Below are 18,614 nucleotides of genomic sequence, written 5' to 3'. Positions count from 1 at the left end.
TCACATCTAAAACCAGTTGAACTGCATAGCTGGAAGGGATGCATAATTTTTTTGAAAAATTGCCACAGTACGCTTTACTGTGACTAACCCGTAACAGCATAGAGTGCACCAAACTGCACAGGAGTTTGGAGGCACAAGCCCTTGCATCCCACCCTCCCACCTCAGCAGGAAATCTCCTGCAAATGAATATGAAGTACATCCTCCTCCTCCTCGACCCCTCCTCAGGAGACAAAGAGCACAGCTTTGAACAAAGCAGTTAACCAGGCGGGCTCCTGGATACCACACTCCCACTGACTGACCTATCAGACACTAAACTTTGGAAAATGGATGGAAATTAAATCAGCTGCAGATAGCATCAACCAGCCCTGGACCGCTGGCTCTTTGTCCTGAGGCAATGTCACAAGAGAGACAGGCAATGTCACAAGGGAGATGGCAGCAAGCAGCAGGGCAAGACTGTTCCTGGTCTCACAGCAAGTTGTCTTTGCACCACTGAAAGGAACTGCACAATTAGTCATACGTGTACCAAACACAGCCTGTCCCACTGAGACTTCAATATTTGATTTTTGGGTTTTATGTCTCAGACTGTATCTCTTCAACTCTGAGAGCTTTACGAGAGGAAAAGGAAAATCATCCTTCACTAAGATTGTAAAATTTTTAAATGGTGTGAGTGGTTGATCTATTGAAGTCTTGCATTTTACCCCTTCCTCGTTGGCAGTGCTTCAGTAATGCAATTTCAACCCCACAGACCTTCAAAATCTCTTCAACTAAAAATCAGCCCAAGACACAGATACACAACATAACACTTCTTTTGATGATGAATTTCCTAGAAAGCACCAAACAGTGCCACATATCACCAAAGGCAGTGAGTATCTGCTCATTGTTCTGTCTGCCGGGTTGTCGCTGCAATCACTGGCTGGCACACAAAGAAAACTGCAGGTCCTTCTTTTTCAAATCCATTTCCAATTCTTCTTAAACCCATGTGGTGCCCTATAGCCCCAGAAAGACAGGATGCTCTCATTCTGGCTCTAATGCAGCAATTGCTCCTCTTTTATATCAGTTTTAAGAGGGAAAATGGTTTGTTCTAAGCAAGAAAGTAATTGTGCAGTTCTTCCCACGGAAACCACCAGGAGGCATAAGGGATGACGGAAGGGCACCAAGTGCCCAAACAAGAGAGCACTGATGGATAGATCCATCTGGCTGCCAAGCTGTTCTCTTGTGCCCCTGCACCGACCATTCCCAGAAAAGGTTCACAATACTATTATTTTCATGAACGAAAAGAGTGGCCCTGTAACACTCGGAGCAAACAGTAGCAGAGCACCTGCGAGGGAGAGACTCTAGTTATGGAATAACCATTAATTGTTATGGATACCTCTGAGAATTGAACCAAGCCATGCCATGACATTTTTTTCCCATGGAACAAAACAAAGAGCTGCACAAAGAACAGCAGAATCTGTCATCTTAAGAAGCACTGGACTGAAGCACATTATTTAACTGGATTTCTCTGGCTTTGAGATTTCCCATTTCATAGCTGGATCTCAGCTGCAAACTTCAGTAATACAATAAACAGAACCGGCACAGGCACACCAAGTGTTTGCATCAAACTGATCATAAAGGATCCAGAGGGGGCATGAGCTAAATAAATACTTCTCTGTTTCTCACGTGTGCCTTGTCTTGCCTTTCAGAGTGTGCATTTACTCGGCTGCACTGTCCTTTAGGGCAGGTGAATGCCGAGGGATGCCTGCCTGAATCCGCTCACCTCCTGCCACTCCAGAGCTTTCAGCTTATGCAGCGACTCCTGCTTTTGGCAGTGTATCTGGCTCTTTTGCCGCCCATTATTTTCCTACCGCCTAAATCTTTGGCAAGTTTCCTCTAACCCTTCAACACAAGACACATACCGCGCGTAGAACCGACAAACTTGAGTTTCCAAAAACCCTCTCAGCGGAAGGAATGGAACCACGTCGCTGTGCCCGGTCCCCCCCAGGCTCCAGTGGCAGGCTGCTCCTCAGCTCGAACCTCCTTTGGACAGGAAATCCAGGAGGGCTCGGCCCGGGAGGCCAGCGGGCTGGATCTGGAAAGATGGTTCTGTTCTGACTGACTCCAGGACTGTAACATGATGCAATCCCTCCGCTATGATGAAACAGGATCAAGTGGCCAAGCCTACAGGGAGACCACCTCTGCCCACCCCAAAAGGCAGAAAATAAGGAAGCTCGCAGTGGTACAAAGCAGCAGCGCGGCTGCCTGGCCGGTGCCTTTCCCGGGAGGGGATGCGAGTTTCGGGATGGCGGACAGAGGGCTGCGCTCCGGAGGCTCTCAGCCGGTTCCTGCCCTCTAAAGCCCGGGCAGTGGCCGCCGCCGCCCGACAACCGGGTTCCCTCCCAGCTCTTTCCATGTGCTGCTCCCGGCCAAGAGAACGAGTGAGATTTTTTCTATTTTTTTTTTTCTTTTTGTTTTTCCCCCAGTAAGCCCACAGCTTTCCAAGCACGGGGCTGCCTGGAGCAGCAGCGAAGCAGCTGCTGAAAAAGCCCATTCTGAATCCAGCCCTTCCCCTCCCTCTCCTTCCCTCCCGCTCCCCCTCGGCCCGCGGAGCTCGGCAGGGATGCTGCCCGGGCGGGCGGGCGCCCAGCGCGGCCGGAGCCCTCCTACCTTCGCGGCCGTCCCGCGGCGGCTGCCGGCACAAAGCGGCGAGCGCGGCTCCTCCCGCGGCTCCTCCCGCGGCCCCGCTCTGCGGAGCGCAGCCGGCGCCGCACCGCCAGGGGACGGCGGGGAGGGAGGGCACGGCGGGCGGGGGCGGCCCGCTCCCACCGCCCCCGGGCCCGGCCCGCCCCGCGGGGAGGGGACAGCGCCGAGGCGGAGCCAGCGGAACAAAGGCGGGGGAGCCGCAGCAGCCCCCGGGTGCGGGGCGGGACGGGGCAGGTGCGAGCAGCAGCCCCCGGGCAGGGGCAGGTGAGCCGAGGCGCGCAGTGCGAGGCAGATGCTGGCAGATCGACCTGGGCTTCTTGCTCCAGAGTAAAGCCTCCCCGGGGTCAGGGGGTTGTTCCTCGAATAAACGCTGGAATACTGCGATACCACAGCGGGAGCCTCAGTGCAGCCCATGCCCTCCCCATTCCTGCCCAGGAGATGCTGTGACCCGGGCACTGAGCACTGGAGGAATTACAGGGATTTGGGGCATAATGGGCATGTCTGCATTTGTCTAAAATTTAATCTCTTTTTTGAAATGATGTAAAAATCAAGTACAAACCAAACACAAATTTAACACCTGGTTCCATCGTCTTAGTTTAGCAGAAACTGGAAATCTGAGGTCACAGTAGAATGTCACTAAAGAACATTAGTTAAGGCGACTTTGTCTTGAGTCCAGCTGGCTGTCAGAACTCCTATCTTTAACTTCAGCTCTAACAGTTGGATGCACAAGTGTGCTCTTGTGAGAAATAGTTGGGGAATATTGGACATGCAAGTGCATAATTCCATACAAGCTTGTAGCTTACTTTGTACCATAGAGTATGTAACTTGTTAAGCACCTTGAATTTTGATTAATAAAATTTGGGTTACTCTGGCCATGTTTAATGTGCTCTTCTGTCCTGTTTCCTCATCCTTAGTCATTCCAAGAAGGTGATACCAAATGTAACAGGTTTGACCAGGGAAAATTCTATTTAGTCAGCATGTACACCGTGTGGCCACTTGGGATATGCATGAGTTCTCTGCAGCCTACAACAGGAGGGCTGAATTCAACAGCCCAATCTTTTCAACAAATATTACTTAGCCTAAAATCTCACTTTCAGCTCTTTTCTTTCTTGTATGCCTTTGGGTATGGGCAGGGAAGGACTTGCCTACAGGATGAGCTATTCCAGCAGCAGCCTGCTCCTACCTGCCTTTTTATATTCTCTTGTTGGGAGTTGGCAAGGCGGGGCTTTGGAGTACTTAGAAGTACTGATTTTCAGGCAATAGTAAAGTGCTTAGCTGGTCTTGAAGAAATTAAACCATAGCTCCTCTTCTCCACGGTTCAATTGCTTGCAGCTATTGCTCTCTTTGAGCTACTTAATTTGTATCATGACCTGTAAAATATGATCTCTAGGGAGAACAATCCACAGCCCTCGGCTCCTGTGGTGCATGCAGTATAATCTGCACAGAACCACTGATTTGTGCACTTGCAGTGAGCACTTCCAGTATTTGATGGCTTTACTGCCTCCAGTTTTTGGGGTTTTTTTAAATTAGTGCATACATCACATCAAGTAACGCCTCAGCCTCTGCCTGCCCTAAGATGTGCTGAGGTCTGTAAACAGCGTGTCTGGCTCTAGCAACACTTCAGTCTTTCCTCCACAGAAACATCCTGAAGAAGTTAGGAAGCTGATCAGCAGACAAACACAGATGAGAGAGAGTCATCACAAGACCAGCAAGAAAATAAGCACTTTATGCCCTCTGCTAGATATGTGAGATAACAAGGATTTGTCCTTAGGCAGTTGGAGAGATTGGTGGAGTTCATGTCTTGTGGTGGTAACTCCACGGGGACTAAATAATGGGCCATCTATCATGAAGACAATCATCAGACAGCACAAGCTGCTCCTCATGGGCAAACTCTCTCTCAGGCTGAAGGGCTCAAAAGGACTTTTTTCTTATTTGAATTCTTAGTTTTCACAATGCTACACTTCAAAATGGCATTAATCCCCTACTTTTTAGTTTGTACATATGTATTCCATAAGCTACATCAGCTGCAAAATACAGCTTCATGATTCATTGGATTTCTTGCCCATGAATCTTTAATGACACTATTTAAATACAAAATCTATATTATAGAATTAAAAAGAGCAGCATATAATTCAGCTAGAACACAATATCATCAAAATAAATCAAGTGATTCCTAAGGAATTGCTTGCATGGAAACTGAAGCCACATCATTAATAGGAAATCTGTGGCCCACAGTAACTGTACGTCATATTTTGCACCCAATAAACTTCTTAAACTTTTAACACAAAGTAACAGAAAGCAAATCTGTGTAAATGTCTCTATTTGAAATGCATATCCTACAGCTTGAAAAAGCACTTTTTAGCTTTAAGACCAAATATTCATGCAGTGTTCCAAACTCTCTTTATTCTCAATAATTCACTATACAGTTCCACTCTATCAAGGGTAACTTCATTACTGTAGAAATAATCTTCATAAGCTTTAGGCAGGACTTGTTGAAGCTTAGTCATGGGGATCCCTTATCTTCCTGCAATCTTCTTAGCACTGGTTATCACAAAAGAAAAGAAAATAATCAGAGCAAAGAAAAATAAAATAATCAAGTAGTCCCAGCACTAAGGTATCTAAAGAGAGTAGTAGAAAGCAAATAGAGTTGCTTACAAGACTGGGACTTTAACCATCAGATGTTGAAACAGAAACAAAAAAGTGTGTTGAAGCAGAAAAGTCATGACAATGACAGACCATATTTATTATCTTAAGGATATGCTTAAAAGAGTTATTTATGCATATTTTAAGATTTCTTTTTTCCCTCGGAAAATCAACATTGGATGAAATCTGAGAAACACAGGCATGAGAAAAAAATCTCCAACCATTTGTTGTGATTTATATCTTGTAAGGTACTCCAAGCAATTTGGATTTGGCTCACTTAAGTATAAAAAGGCAGGAAAACAGTACTTTAGGCATTTAGGAGTATGGGTCAGCTTTTAAAGATGCACTCAATTCCACTTCAAATATGCCTTGGACTGAGTCCATAACCTGACAAATCACTAGTTTAAGAGGCCCCAAAAACGCAGCAACATCCTACTGAGAAAACAAGAGAACCTATTGGATGCTGTAAGTGATGACTGGTATTCCCTGAAAGTCTGCTCAGTACTTTTCAATAAGACATTTCAAGGTGCCTGTACAAGATTATGTTCCTTTTTTTTTTTTCAGTATCTTAAAGTGAAATCATAGCTGTAAGGAAAAGCCCGTATGTTCTTGATATTGGTATCAGAAAGACTATGAAATAATTTGCATATTTGAATTGTTTTTTTTTTTTTCTTTTCTTTGAAAGGGGGGTTGAGCAGACAAAAACCAGCCTAGAATTGGCAAAATGTTGACCTCATGTGAGAGCCCACACTGCCCTGTGGCACTGGTGTGTCAGGAAGGGGAGGTGAGGCTCCCTGGAGCAAACCCTGCTGCAGCTGCCTCCTGGTGAGCCTCACCTCAAGGAAGGGTGAAAAGCAGGCAAAAACGCTGTGCAATCGGGGCTGTCAGGAGATGGAGTGACATTACAGCAATCGCCACTCTCTGCAGTAAAACATTGATATATTGATGGCAGGATATCAAAAGCAGGGGGCAAGGTATGGCTTTTTAGAACAGAAATCTTCTGTTACTTTGAAATCATAATTTCTCAGTAAGGAAAACATCACTGTTTCTGCAGTTGTCTCAGACATTCAAGGCATTTACAGACTAGGAATAAATGTATTTTACAAATAAAAAAAAAGGTCTTGATAAAGACAGGGTCTTTTCCCCTTTCTTATCATATATTGTGATCCTGTTACAGCAGAATCTATTGTAATTAAGAACCTAATACTCAGCATCTTTTTGATCTTTTTTAAAGAATATCATGAATTATTTCTTCTTGGGGCCAACAGAATTTCCAGGTCCGCTGGGGGGAAAAGTAATTATATTTCAGATACACTTGAAAAAATTGTTTCAGGAATCTTACAGTGCTGAGTACGTATTTGTCCCAAAAGGACTTATACAGCAGAAATGCCATTCACCTTTGGGCAAAAGGCAAATTTGAAAAAGTGTGCATTATAGAAACTTCAAGAGGAGAGATTATACTGCTTTTCCATAATGCACAGGCCTCTGCTATCTCCACACAGAGAGGTTGTCTGTGTAACACAACCATCTGCAGGCAAATTCACAGAGACGTAAATACCTTAAATCAGGTTCTTGATTTTGAATCAGGGCAAAGGAGGGAATATATAAAAAAGGATAATATACATTTTACAGAATCCTAATGTGCGAGTAAAAATAGTGACTTTCAACTTATATTCTTCTGTTTGAACTAAACATAGGCAAACAATCCTTCCGTCTGATTTCAGTTTTGGAAGAAATTCTGTATAACCTGACCTTTGCGCTCCAGTGCAGGCAGGAATGCCAGTGATTTCAGTGGGATTAGCATTTAGTTACTGACATTTTAAAAATGCCATGCTAACATCCTTTTATTAAATGCATATTAAACCCTCATAATCACTGAAAAGTAGCTCTGCCTTTGGGTATCACTAACTTGAAAAAAAAATCCTATTCTTGTAATTTTACTTATAAATTTAAATTTTATATTAAAGTTGAATACAACAGGGGAAGATTTCCTCTAAGTCTTGCCTCCTTGCCCCTGCTTTCTTTGAATTCAAGCAACTGGGCCAAAAATGGAATCCTATGGAAAGATAAATTTTAGCTTCTATTCTGTATTTCTATTGTCCCTTGTGCCATTTACAATGGATTAAATTATTTCAGTACTCTTTGATTATTATATTTATTGCACTATAATCAATTATTATACTTTAAAAAGGGATTAAGACAAAAAAAAACCCAAAAAACCCCAAAAACAAACAAACAAACAAAAGAACTTAAAGAATTTGATCCTTATACAGCAACTCATACAGTCCTCCTGGCACTTCTATATGTCAAAAACTAATTGTCAGATGAAAAATGTCTGATATAAAGCTGGGAAAAAATTGGGAGCTCAAAGTGTTTATGCTCCACATCCATAACTTGAGAGATTTTTTTTTTTTAAGGCTGACTAGCAAAATTGTCAATGACATGAAGAGTTTTAACCCTGTTCCTCAAGTGAATTATTCCAGGTCAGAGAACTGAAAGGAAGTTCAGACAGACCATTAACAACCTCAGCTGTTTAATTTGCTATCAATCATGGTGCCTTCTTAATTATTAGTTAATAGAAAAAATTTATAGTAGTAGTGTGAGAAATAATAATGACTCATGTCAGAGTTCAGAGTTGTGTCCACTTGGATGGAAAAAAAAACCCCAGCAATTTGCAAGAGTGAGGTTAGGTCAACCAAGGCATCAGCATAATGTAGATTTGTAATAAAAAAACTCAAAAACATTCTTGGTTTTCTTCTCCCCTCCACCCCCTCCACCAAAAAAAAAAAAAAAAAAAAAAAAAAAAAAAAAAAAAAAAGAAAGAAAAGAAAAGAAAAGAAAAAGTTATACAGTTATAGTGCTTGACATAACATGGCAAATAGGAAACCTTTATTGAGTCAGACCTGAACACAGGGTGCAATGGGCTAAGACAAATTTGCAAAATCACGGGCAAAGAAAGTTTTTATTCTTGAAAGAAATAAAAAACTTTGCAAATTTTAGTGGAGAGAGGAGGTAGAGGATATAATAAAATAATGTATCACAGCAAATGGACAAAACAGGTGGAGAGCAAATCATCCATGATACAAATGTAACCAGGTTCAAAACCAGAAATCAACTGTATCCAGACTTGTAACAAAAAGCAAATACATAATACATAATAGCCCAAATGATGATACATTTACCTGTGTGGGACACATTGCTTTTGTCAGGTTTTCCTCTCCTCCTGATGGCTCCGGAGCTGCCGCCTGCCCGGACCGGCAGGGAAGGACTGGCTGCTCCCAGCTGCTGCAGACGCTGCCCAAGCACTGCAAACACACAGAACCTACCTGCTTACACCTGTGTGCCTGTGTGCACCGACACCAAACACCGAGGGGAGGGAAGAAAAGGTCCTAAACCATGAGAAGTAGCAGCATTTAGAACTAACTTCTCTGAGCTGTAGCTCACAGAGGTGTGGCTGTGAGGAGGGAGTTACAACCTGCTGCAATTACACCACAAAGTGCAGTCTGCTGTGGGCTCTTCATTACCTGGGAGTTGAATTACTGAGATCTTGCTTTTCATGGCCATGAACTTTTACTGGGTACTACCCTTTCTAACATGGCTTTTCACAGACTACAAAGACTCAAAAAGCCTGAGCCAGCACCTTCCATGAGCCTTTAAGAATTTAGCCATATCTCAGAGGCAGCTTGGATATATTAAGGAGGGATGCAAGCCTCCAGTATAAATTTACATGTACAAAAGAGTTGCATCTGTCATTGTGATATTAATAACAGTCATCTTGTTGGTTGTTTTTGGTTTCTTTTCGGATACTCAAGATATATGAAAAATGACAGACACAACCGTGACCCATCAAGAAATCACATTGGTCAAAGGAAGCTTATAAAATGACCCTGTCCTTTTCCTCACACACAAATCAAAGGGGCAGGAGAATATGGATATAAGGACACTCTGAAGCTCATGCACCAGAGTTGAGTGCCAGACAGAAGTGCCTGGGATCTCGTCTAGCTCATCTGCAAATAACAGAACAGCATTTTCCTGCAGATATGTGAAAAGGTTAGTCAAATAATTGGTCTGTCTTGGTCAGACCTGGGAAATGTCAAATACATGGCTCCTCAAAATCAAAATGCAGAATATAAGAACAGCCATCTCTCTTGGTCTGAAATGTATCTTTTTTGCTCATGTAAAATTAGCCTTGTCTTGGAGGATTATTAGATTCCAGGTACTGTCTCACAACTATGTATTTTCTTGTTTCTGCAATTACAGGTTTCAGAGTTCTCCCCTGAACCATGAGGAAAAGAAATAGCAAAAGGTCAGACAAAAATGTCCAGGCTTCTCAGACAGCTATAATGGTAACCTGGCATGCCTGGTTTCCTATCTGGAATTGTTGGTCAGATATTCCTTCATCAACCACAAACCCCCCCATATTCCTTTGTCTCAAAGACTGTGATGATGAAATGCTGGCTCTTTCATTGCTGAGTTTGAGACATGTCTTCTTTAAAATACATGAGGTGAGAATTAGGTCATACATAGGGTTGACATGAGCAGCTGAGACATTCAGCCCAGATCCAAGAATGAAAATGAAACCTCTGACAGAATTCCCCTGCTTCTTGTATACATATCAAAATAAGTTTCTCCAAGAGCTATATGGATCCTTTTGAGCTGCATAGCCACATCCATACTTACAAAAATGCTGAAAGGCAGCATGTCCTTGAAAATAAGACTATAGAACAGTAACTTAATAACTCTAAAGAGCATTATCTGAAAAACAGCCTACGATTTGTCGAGACTCAGTTTTTTACTGCCAACACCAGACCACACTATCAGATGGAACATTCTGGCAAAGTCTTATCTCATTACTCTGAATGCCTTTTCCATTTCATAATGCTGTATAAGATTAGCATATGGAACCCTATTAAAATAAACCTGAATATTTACTAGGCATATGTCAGTCTATCCACATTTAATTAGACACTCAAAGTTCCTGAAAGAAAACTACATGACTGAAATTCCAATTTGCATTTTTTATATGGGAAAAACACGATAGATTTTAGAAACAGAAATCTTGTATTCTCTGGTATACCATGGTCTGGTTTATGGAGTTTAGGTGAGGTACAGACAACTTAGCAGTGAAGTAAATTACAATGCTACTCCCTTTATGGCCGTTTTACACTGGTATATTTGGCTGATGCCAAATCCAGCACACAATATCATACTGTAAATATGAATTTAGTTAGGCTAGAGAGCATAACTGAATAGGTCACTGCACCATATGACAGCAGATGCTTTAAATATAGAGTGAAATGCTGGCATATATATAAAAAATGAACAGCTTACCGAGCTGTGCCACCTTTGCACAGAGCGGACATCTACAGAGCATTTCAAACTTCCATGGAAATGGAGTAAGGACACACAAGAGTACTTGTTCATCTAAAGTCAGCAAAGGTTTTGTGTATGGAAGCCAAAATTCCTTTTTGGTTTTGGCTGGTGGTAGGAATGTAAGTTGATAAACTGACTGTCTTCTAAAACATTTTTGCGTGTTTGGCACTGAATGCATGCCTGTTTAGTGACTAGTGTAATGAACACAAAAAATTACTGTGTTAGGGAGTTTTGTGAGATCTGTGCAACTCAAAGTACTTTCCTGATTGCTTGAAAGTGATTTGGTAACATGGTCTAGGAACTACCAGTGGTAGTTCAGATTGGTATTCCACAGACTTGGTAAAAACTGGATTATTTTCCCCAACAGACTGTAGACACAGAATTAATTTCATCCAAGATCAGACAGTCTCCAATGTGTACTTCTGCAGAGGGATTGCCTTTCTTTACATTCAGTGGACGGGAATATGATAGGGGCAATTTATCTCACATTTTGAACATTAGGATGTGAATGAAGAGCATTTTTCCCTTCCCTGACCATAAAAGGAAGCACAGAATGACAAAGGAGATCGTCAGCATATATACAAAGAGGAAGGGATACAATTCCTAATAGAGTTGGGCATTGTGATAAGAACTGATGCTCTTGAGCTAAAAAATCTAGATGGGGGTATATAAAACAAGAGTTATACCTGATTTAACTCAGATAGGACAGAAAGGACAAAGCCCTTTAAGAGCCACTTTTAAGGCTTGACATTATACCAGTTGAACTGTCTCAAAACAGTGTAAATGGGTCAAACAGCTCACACGAGCTCACCATCCTCACCTGTCATCAGCCACACATCTGCTGGTGCATAAAACACTAGAGCAGCACAGAGCTGTGACAGCCTGTGGAGCTCAGTGATGCACTTTTCCTTACAGCACACGTTGAATCCTACACCAGTACAAAAGCTGCTGTGGTTAAGAAATTTTCAAATTATTTATGAAAATCCATACTGAACCTGATCTGCACGCATACGTGGATTTCTTTGATCAACCTATGATTTTCTTCATCACTCAGAAGATGCCTGTAATCAATATGATGTCCCAGGAATGTGCGGATGAGAAGAGTGGTCATTGCCAAGGTCAAACTTCCTCATAATAGTTCTCCAACCAATTGTTCTCCTGGATTTAGTTTTTCGCTGTTGCAATGGGCCCTGCTGGTCACATTTAGGACTGGCCCATTTCAGTGGGCTGCCAGTTTTCACAGAATAATGCAGCAAGCTGTCCTGAGGTTGAGGAGCATTATGGATGTGGTGTACCTGTGATGAGGAGCTGTCATTTGAAACTGGCTAATGGTTCTGTACACAGCCTGATGGTTCTGTACACCACCAGGGAAGCAACTTTTGTTGGGTGAGATGTAGCAGTTGCTTTATGCATTGCTTAAATCAAGACCAGCTTTACAGTAACTTGACATTCAGACACTCAATGCTCTCCTCAGTGAGCAAATTTAATGCAAATTAGATATTAATTACATTAATATCACAGGAAAACCCTATGCAGAGCAGCAATGTGATCTAAAAAATTATACACACATTAGCAAAGTCATTCAGTTATGTCTTTGTTTTAATGATTTTTTTTAAACATTTGTATCATCAGACAAAACATTTATGTCATGAGAAAATATTTATTTCCAACAGCATGGACTTTGAATGTTAGTTGGAAGAAGGCATGTTGAATGCTATGATTTTTCCACTGCTGGGTCAGTTGAAATAGTGTGTTGTAGTGCATATATTAACCAGTTACCTTAAGGAAATGCAAAAAGACAGAGTGAAGTAGGAGGTGAGTACAAACATCCAAGGCAGTAAAAATGCAGAATACTGACACATGGCTGAAAAATGTACTTTTTGTAATGCTCATTTAGTATCACACAAAACTAGCAACTCACTTTAAAACATTCTTTGTCAGCAACCATACCTCTGACCAAATGAAACTATTAAATTTAATACAGTCTTTCAGCTGGAAGAGAAATTAAGGTCTAACACTTATATCAAATGCTTAGATTCTGTTAGCTTTGCTTGTTATTTAAGATAGTTTCAAGGTACTGCACCAGTATCACATAGTTTGTTCTTTTTTCAAATTGATTTGTACAGAAACATGCAAATAGTAATGCATGAGGGTTTTATGTATTTGATTCTAATTGTCTGTATTACTGATAGAGCACACCAAGCTTTTTTGTTACATTTTATGCTGAACTGTTCCACTTCCACATCTACCAAATGCCATCACAGTTCTCATGGCTTACTGTGTAAAGCTGGAGAGTTGAAAAAGTAAGAATGCCTTCACTTAGGACATATATTAATGAAAATAATTCTTGTATAGATAGATATATCTATCTATATAGTAATTAAGATTACATGGTCTTTTATCAGCATGAAATGTAAAAAAACCATTCTTCAAACACCCCAAACTAGTAGGAAAACAGAGTCAACTGGCACAATACACTCTTAAACCAGTTTTGTATAAGGCTTCAGTTTTCCTGATGAATGGGACTAAATCTTAGTAGGTCTGTATACATTTTAGTAACTATAACCCTTTTATGTCACAATATATTCTTAATAAAATAAAATCTCTGGTGTTGTAATTAAAGATAGCTAGTTACCTTCTAGACAAATATGATCTTTTTAAAGAGTACGCTGTGTTTAAATATAAGAAGTAGAATTAAGGTGCTTCCATATTTCTGCTTTCATTCTTAAAAAGTACCACGGATAAACAATTGCAATAATTGCTTGCAGATATGCGTTTCTTTGGCTTTTACCATATTTTTAATAGCATCTGATCCCCCGCTGGAAAATTTCTATAGTAATTTCTTAATTGAATCTGTAAAAATTGTATTACAAAACTGAATGGAACAAAATGTTGCATGCATTTCCTGCATACAGCTACACTTTCCTTCCTTCCTTTCAGAATTTCCATCTGCATCAAGCAACAAATGCAAGCAACAATAAATTTAAAGCTAGATTTTTTTTTTGCACATTGTAAACTGGGTAGGATCAGGAGTTACTGACAAAACCAGCTGGAAATGCAAGATTAGCAAATTCTCTGTATCCCAACACATTACCATCTAATCTGTCATGTTTCCCCGACACATACTAACACAATGAAGCTGGACAATGGTTCAACAGCAAGTGCATGTGATAGTTCTGGCAAGACTATTTTTGTTTTGATTAAGCACATATTTTATCCGGGAGGGTTTAGAAAAGCAGGGCCTTTTTCTTCAGGTCATTCCGCTTCCAAAGTGCCAGACGATCAAATTCCTCAATACTCATTTTGAAGACTTCCTGGAACTCTTCAGGGGACAAATGCCTCTTGAAAATGAAAATACAAATGATATCATTAAGCTTGTCTGTGCACAGGAATATTTCTGCCCTAAGTTTTAAAACACACCACAAAATAAAGCATTAGGGTTTGCATTTAAATTCCAAAATTGTTTCTGGAAAAGACAGCATCAAACCCAAATGAGCTCAGAGTAGCTGGGAAATGAAATTATTGATGGCAGTAGTGACTTTTGAAAAAAGTAATCTTTTCAATATAGTTCTAACTGAGCAGAAGCTATGTTTTTTGGAAAAAAGAATGTTTATCCAGGGTGCCTAATAACAGAGCACACTGAGACAAATTCAAGTTATTCCAGGACTTTAAAGAGATTGATAACAATGTAATTTTAGAGTTGGATTTGTTTTGGCTTGATCTTTAATGAGAGCAGTGGACACCACACTGGTCCACTAATAGCAACCTTGTAACAAAGGAGAGAGCATACTGCTAAATTCTGAAATCCAAAATGTGCTTATCCATGGGGAGAGACTCTACTCAGAAGTTCAGGCTGGATAAAGTAGGGGGTTTTTAAATGTTGAGAAATAGGCTTCTATTTGATGTTTGTTTTCATGCTTTAATATTAAAAAAAAAATACTGAGAAAAAGGGAAGAAATCCAACATAAAGAATTGGAAGGAAGTAGGATAACAATTCCCTAGCAATTATTAGCATCCACACAGAAAAGTAGAAAAGGTAAATATGGGAATGAATTTAGAAATCAAATTTCCCTTTCCATTTATTAACAAAGACTTCATCCTTATAATGTAATTTACTCAAGAAAACGAAAGAAACTCTTTGTAAAGAGTCATTATGTACAATTACTTTGAATGGTTATCACAGGTTCTCATTTCTTAAGAAAGGACAGCCTTGGTTTTTTTTCCCTTGAGATTCCACGTATTCAGAACAACAGTGACTAAGATCTTGGAACTGAGCCTTCATTTTTCATCTGACATATGACAGCAGCCCATAAGTGCTGCTCATAACATGGAACAAACACACCATGCATATTTAGCAAAGGAGATAATTTTTTGCATGAAAATGAGCAACATTTGACAATGTATTTTAGAAACAATCTCTCACTGACACAATTTAATTCTATTGGGCTCAGAAAGAAAAAGTAACTTCTCTCTGCAGTGGTTTTTAAGAATATTTTCCTGGTAATCCAGTGGACAAATGCAAGTAAGTTTAACTTTAGCAACTTCTTACAGCAAGGAGCATGTCTGTAGGCTGTAGGATTGAAAATAAAGTCTGGATGACCAAAGTGTTTAATATTTTATTTTACTTTCTAGATTGTGTATAAGACTTGAGACATCTCCTTACTCAGGAGAAAGCAGTGGCAAACTGTAGTTCCTGCTCAAAGAGAAAATGAGCAAGTCTATATCCCCTTGCAGGTAAAGTTAGCTTGCCAACCTTCCAAAACCATAGAAAATTACATATGACTTTAAAAGAGTATATTTTCACCATTTTTCTTTTCCTGAGGTAGTTTCCACCATGTATTATGAGAAGCTTGCTGCAGTCTCATCAGATCTGTTCCAGCACTGAAGGTCAATGGAGGAAAACTCAAGGAGCCCTAAATCACCCCTTTCCTCCGGGGTGCCAAACATTTGCTACATCTTCCCCTGCTAATGAACCGTGCCACCCATCTCAGGACAAGCTGTGCAATTTCCCCTTCCCTCTCCAGGGTTGCACTTTGCCATTTATCCCTTTGCTTTGCCCTCAGGCTTGGTGAGCTTTCGATCCACACGCAGCTATCCAAGCCAGAATGAATTCGCTGTGCACTGTGCTGCTCTGCCTGTGCCCAGATGACACCGCCTTCATTCTTTGTATACATTCATTTTCTATTTCTTACACCTAAGTTTTGTTTTATGACAGCACCATTTTTTCCTCCTCACAGAAGGTCTCATTTGGTGCTGCCTGGTCTAAAAGCAGGTGACAGTTTCCAGCCCAGGGACAAAGTGACTGAGATGGGGAAAGTATAAGCTCACTTATTTCCACATCCATTCAATTAGAGACTTTCTTTGCTTTTCATTTCCTTCCACATATTCCCTCATCTCAAGGACTAACAAACTGACTTCCATATTAGCAGTTTCTTACTCCATCAATGCTTTATCCACATGCAAAAATAGTTCTGGTAGAAGGGAACATTTTCCCTTTTGCCTGAACTCTCTCTGAGAATGCCAGTTTGTCCCCAGTGTAACATATTTCCTGCTGCTGTCCCTGCATCTTAGAAGATTTCATCATACCCTTCTTAAGCACCATGGGCTCTAGATTTGGGACTGACCCTAGAAGCAGCAATGACTTAAGTTCTGTCTTCAAATTTGGAATAAAACCTCGGTCCCAGAAAGATGTCATGGAACCGGCAAGGCTTCAGATAAAAATAACAGAAGTAATCATGGGCGGCAGTTTGATTTATGAGGAAAGACTAAAAGGCCTAAGCATGTCTAAGCTCAGCCAAATGATGACTAAGGCAAAATATGGTAATATCTACAAGTATTTGAAGGGTCGAAACACCAGGGGAATATACCAGTGTGAGAAGTTTATGGTCATTTTTTATACTTTCCTGTGTATATGTGGTGCTAAATTTTGTCCACACTACTGTTGGGACTTTCCTAACAGCTTTCTTTAAAGCTTAAAACCTAGAGCTTTTCCCAAACCTAAAGGCAGAAAAAATACACCAGTAAGATTTCCTGGACTGATTAATTTTCCTTCTCAGCTACTGGAATATTAATTTGTCTTAACTGAAGCGTTACCTTCTCTCATTAGTCAAACAAAAGAAGGGAAATTGAAAACTATGAGCAGGGAATATGAAAGATATTAATCTTGAGGTATGAGAGAATATGTGTGAAGCTATGCTTTACAAGGCCAAGAACATGATTTCCTTCTTCTTTTTCAGTAATGGATCAGCTTAAAATATCCAGCTATGTAAATAATGCATCACTGGGCCTTTTAAGGAAGGAATGGCCAAATTTACTAGTAAAAGCAACCTTCATTCCTTTTTTTTACTAGAGTTGGCCTTGTTTACATAGGAAGTCTGGGTGTTTTACAGTGTGCTAGCTAGTGATTCCTAATTCCCTTTGTGACAGTTTGGCCATATTCAGGCAGCTTAACTCAGTCTCTCTCTGCTCTGCATCAACAGCAAGGCTGGGCACGCTGCAGACACTGAGGAGAGCAGAGAGGACCTCCCAAGGTCCTGTTGTGTCCACACTCTGAACTCCCTCTATCTAAGTGAGGTCATTTTGGAAGCTGCATAATGATGTTAACATGATGCTATCTGAAAAACTTGCTAAAAGATAAGCAGTTTAAAGATGATTCTTCACTACAGTGACTGCTATGCTGGACCTCACAGCATCAGAATATCAGCACCTGTTACACAGTTAAGTGTGATATTCCTACAACAGAAAGGACTATGGCATCATGCAGTTTTGATAAAATTGTATTAAACTGAGGCTCTTATTAGGATATACAGAACTAAGCAAGGGCTGAGCTAAACCTCTCCACTGCATTGCAACCACTAGAACAGAAAATCCTCATCCTCTATGAGACATGAACATGAAAATGAGCAGTACAGACATGACCTCATTTTTTACTCTCTCAGAACAACAGCAATTAACTGCACATTCAAATACTTGCTCCACAGTGTTATCTCAGAAAGAAGTGCTGCTTTTCAATATAAATTAATGAGGCTTGTCTCCTTTTCTGTGGTGTGCTAAAAAGCCACTAATAATTTTAAATAGTTATAATCTTTATTTAATTCAATGGGATTTTTTCCCCAAGAATAATTTAGTTTTTAATGAAATTCAGAGATGCTCAAAACTAATACCTAGTGTCATAGTTTCACCCCAGCTGGCAACCCACACACTCATTCACTCACTCCCCCACTTGTGGGATCAGGGAAAGAATTTGAAGGGTGAAAGCTGGAAAACTCATGTGATGAGATAAAGACAGTTTAATAGGGAAAGAAAAGGCCACACACACACAAGCAAAGCAAAACACAGAATTAATTCTCTGAGCCCCTGCTTCCCAAGGGCAGGCAGGTGCTCAGTCATCTCCAGGAGAGCAGGAGATGGACGCATAGCAGTTACTTAGGAAGACAAAAATTCCCAATGTTCTCCCTTCCTTCTTCACCTCAGTTTATACACTGAGCATGATGTCACAAGATCTGGAATATCCCTTTGGTCAGTTTGGGTCACCTGTCCTAGCTGTGTTTCCTTCCAGCCTCCCATTCACCTCCAACTTCTCTGCTAGAATGGAGTATGCAAAGCAAAAAGGGGTTTGGCTCTGTGTAAACCCAGCTCAGCAAAACCAAAAACATCTCTACATTATCAACCTTGTGCTCAGCACAAATCCAAAACACAGCCCCATACCAGCCACTGTGAAGAAAATGACCCCAGCCAAAACCAGCACTCAGGAACCTGGCATTGGCATGACTAAGTCACAGGAAGATAAAATTGCAGCTCCCCTGCAGCCATCCTGCAGCACATGGTGACCTTTCTCCACAAGCATCTCTGTTCTGTGTCGGCAATTGCATGGGAGTCCTCATGTGAACACCTGCTGATGAAGAAAGCTCAGAGGATAT

The 18,614-nt window shown here is 40.9% G+C and overlaps 2 protein-coding genes across 9 annotated transcripts in view; both read right to left on the bottom strand.

Annotated features, from left to right (window-relative positions):
- AFAP1 (actin filament associated protein 1) overlaps positions 1-2,787 on the bottom strand; it is a 114,034-nt gene extending 111,247 nt beyond the window's left edge. The window contains exon 1 of one of the 3 annotated variants that reach the window (XM_063401570.1): positions 2,644-2,787. The gene's annotated coding sequence lies outside the window, so the exon portion shown is untranslated. Of the gene's footprint in view, positions 1-1,895; positions 2,593-2,643 lie in introns of those variants that run through there. The other 2 variants (XM_063401572.1, XM_063401571.1) reach the window with 2 other exon arrangements.
- A 9,345-nt stretch (positions 2,788-12,132) lies between these two features.
- The window catches only part of ABLIM2 (actin binding LIM protein family member 2), a 130,410-nt gene continuing 123,928 nt past the window's right edge, over positions 12,133-18,614 (bottom strand). For 3 of the 6 annotated variants that reach the window (XM_063401565.1, XM_063401566.1, XM_063401567.1), the window contains one exon: positions 12,134-14,036. In XM_063401565.1, coding sequence (XP_063257635.1) covers positions 13,923-14,036 — 114 coding nt within the window. In that variant the 3' untranslated portion in view covers positions 12,134-13,922. Of the gene's footprint in view, positions 14,037-18,614 lie in introns of all 6 variants that reach the window. The other 3 variants (XM_063401563.1, XM_063401564.1, XM_063401568.1) reach the window with 2 other exon arrangements.

Source organism: Prinia subflava, chromosome 7, assembly GCF_021018805.1.
Source record: "Prinia subflava isolate CZ2003 ecotype Zambia chromosome 7, Cam_Psub_1.2, whole genome shotgun sequence".
Classification (NCBI taxonomy): Eukaryota; Metazoa; Chordata; class Aves; order Passeriformes; family Cisticolidae; genus Prinia; species Prinia subflava.
Note: the sequence above shows the minus strand (reverse complement) of the source record. Positions and strands in the feature narration are given on the sequence as shown.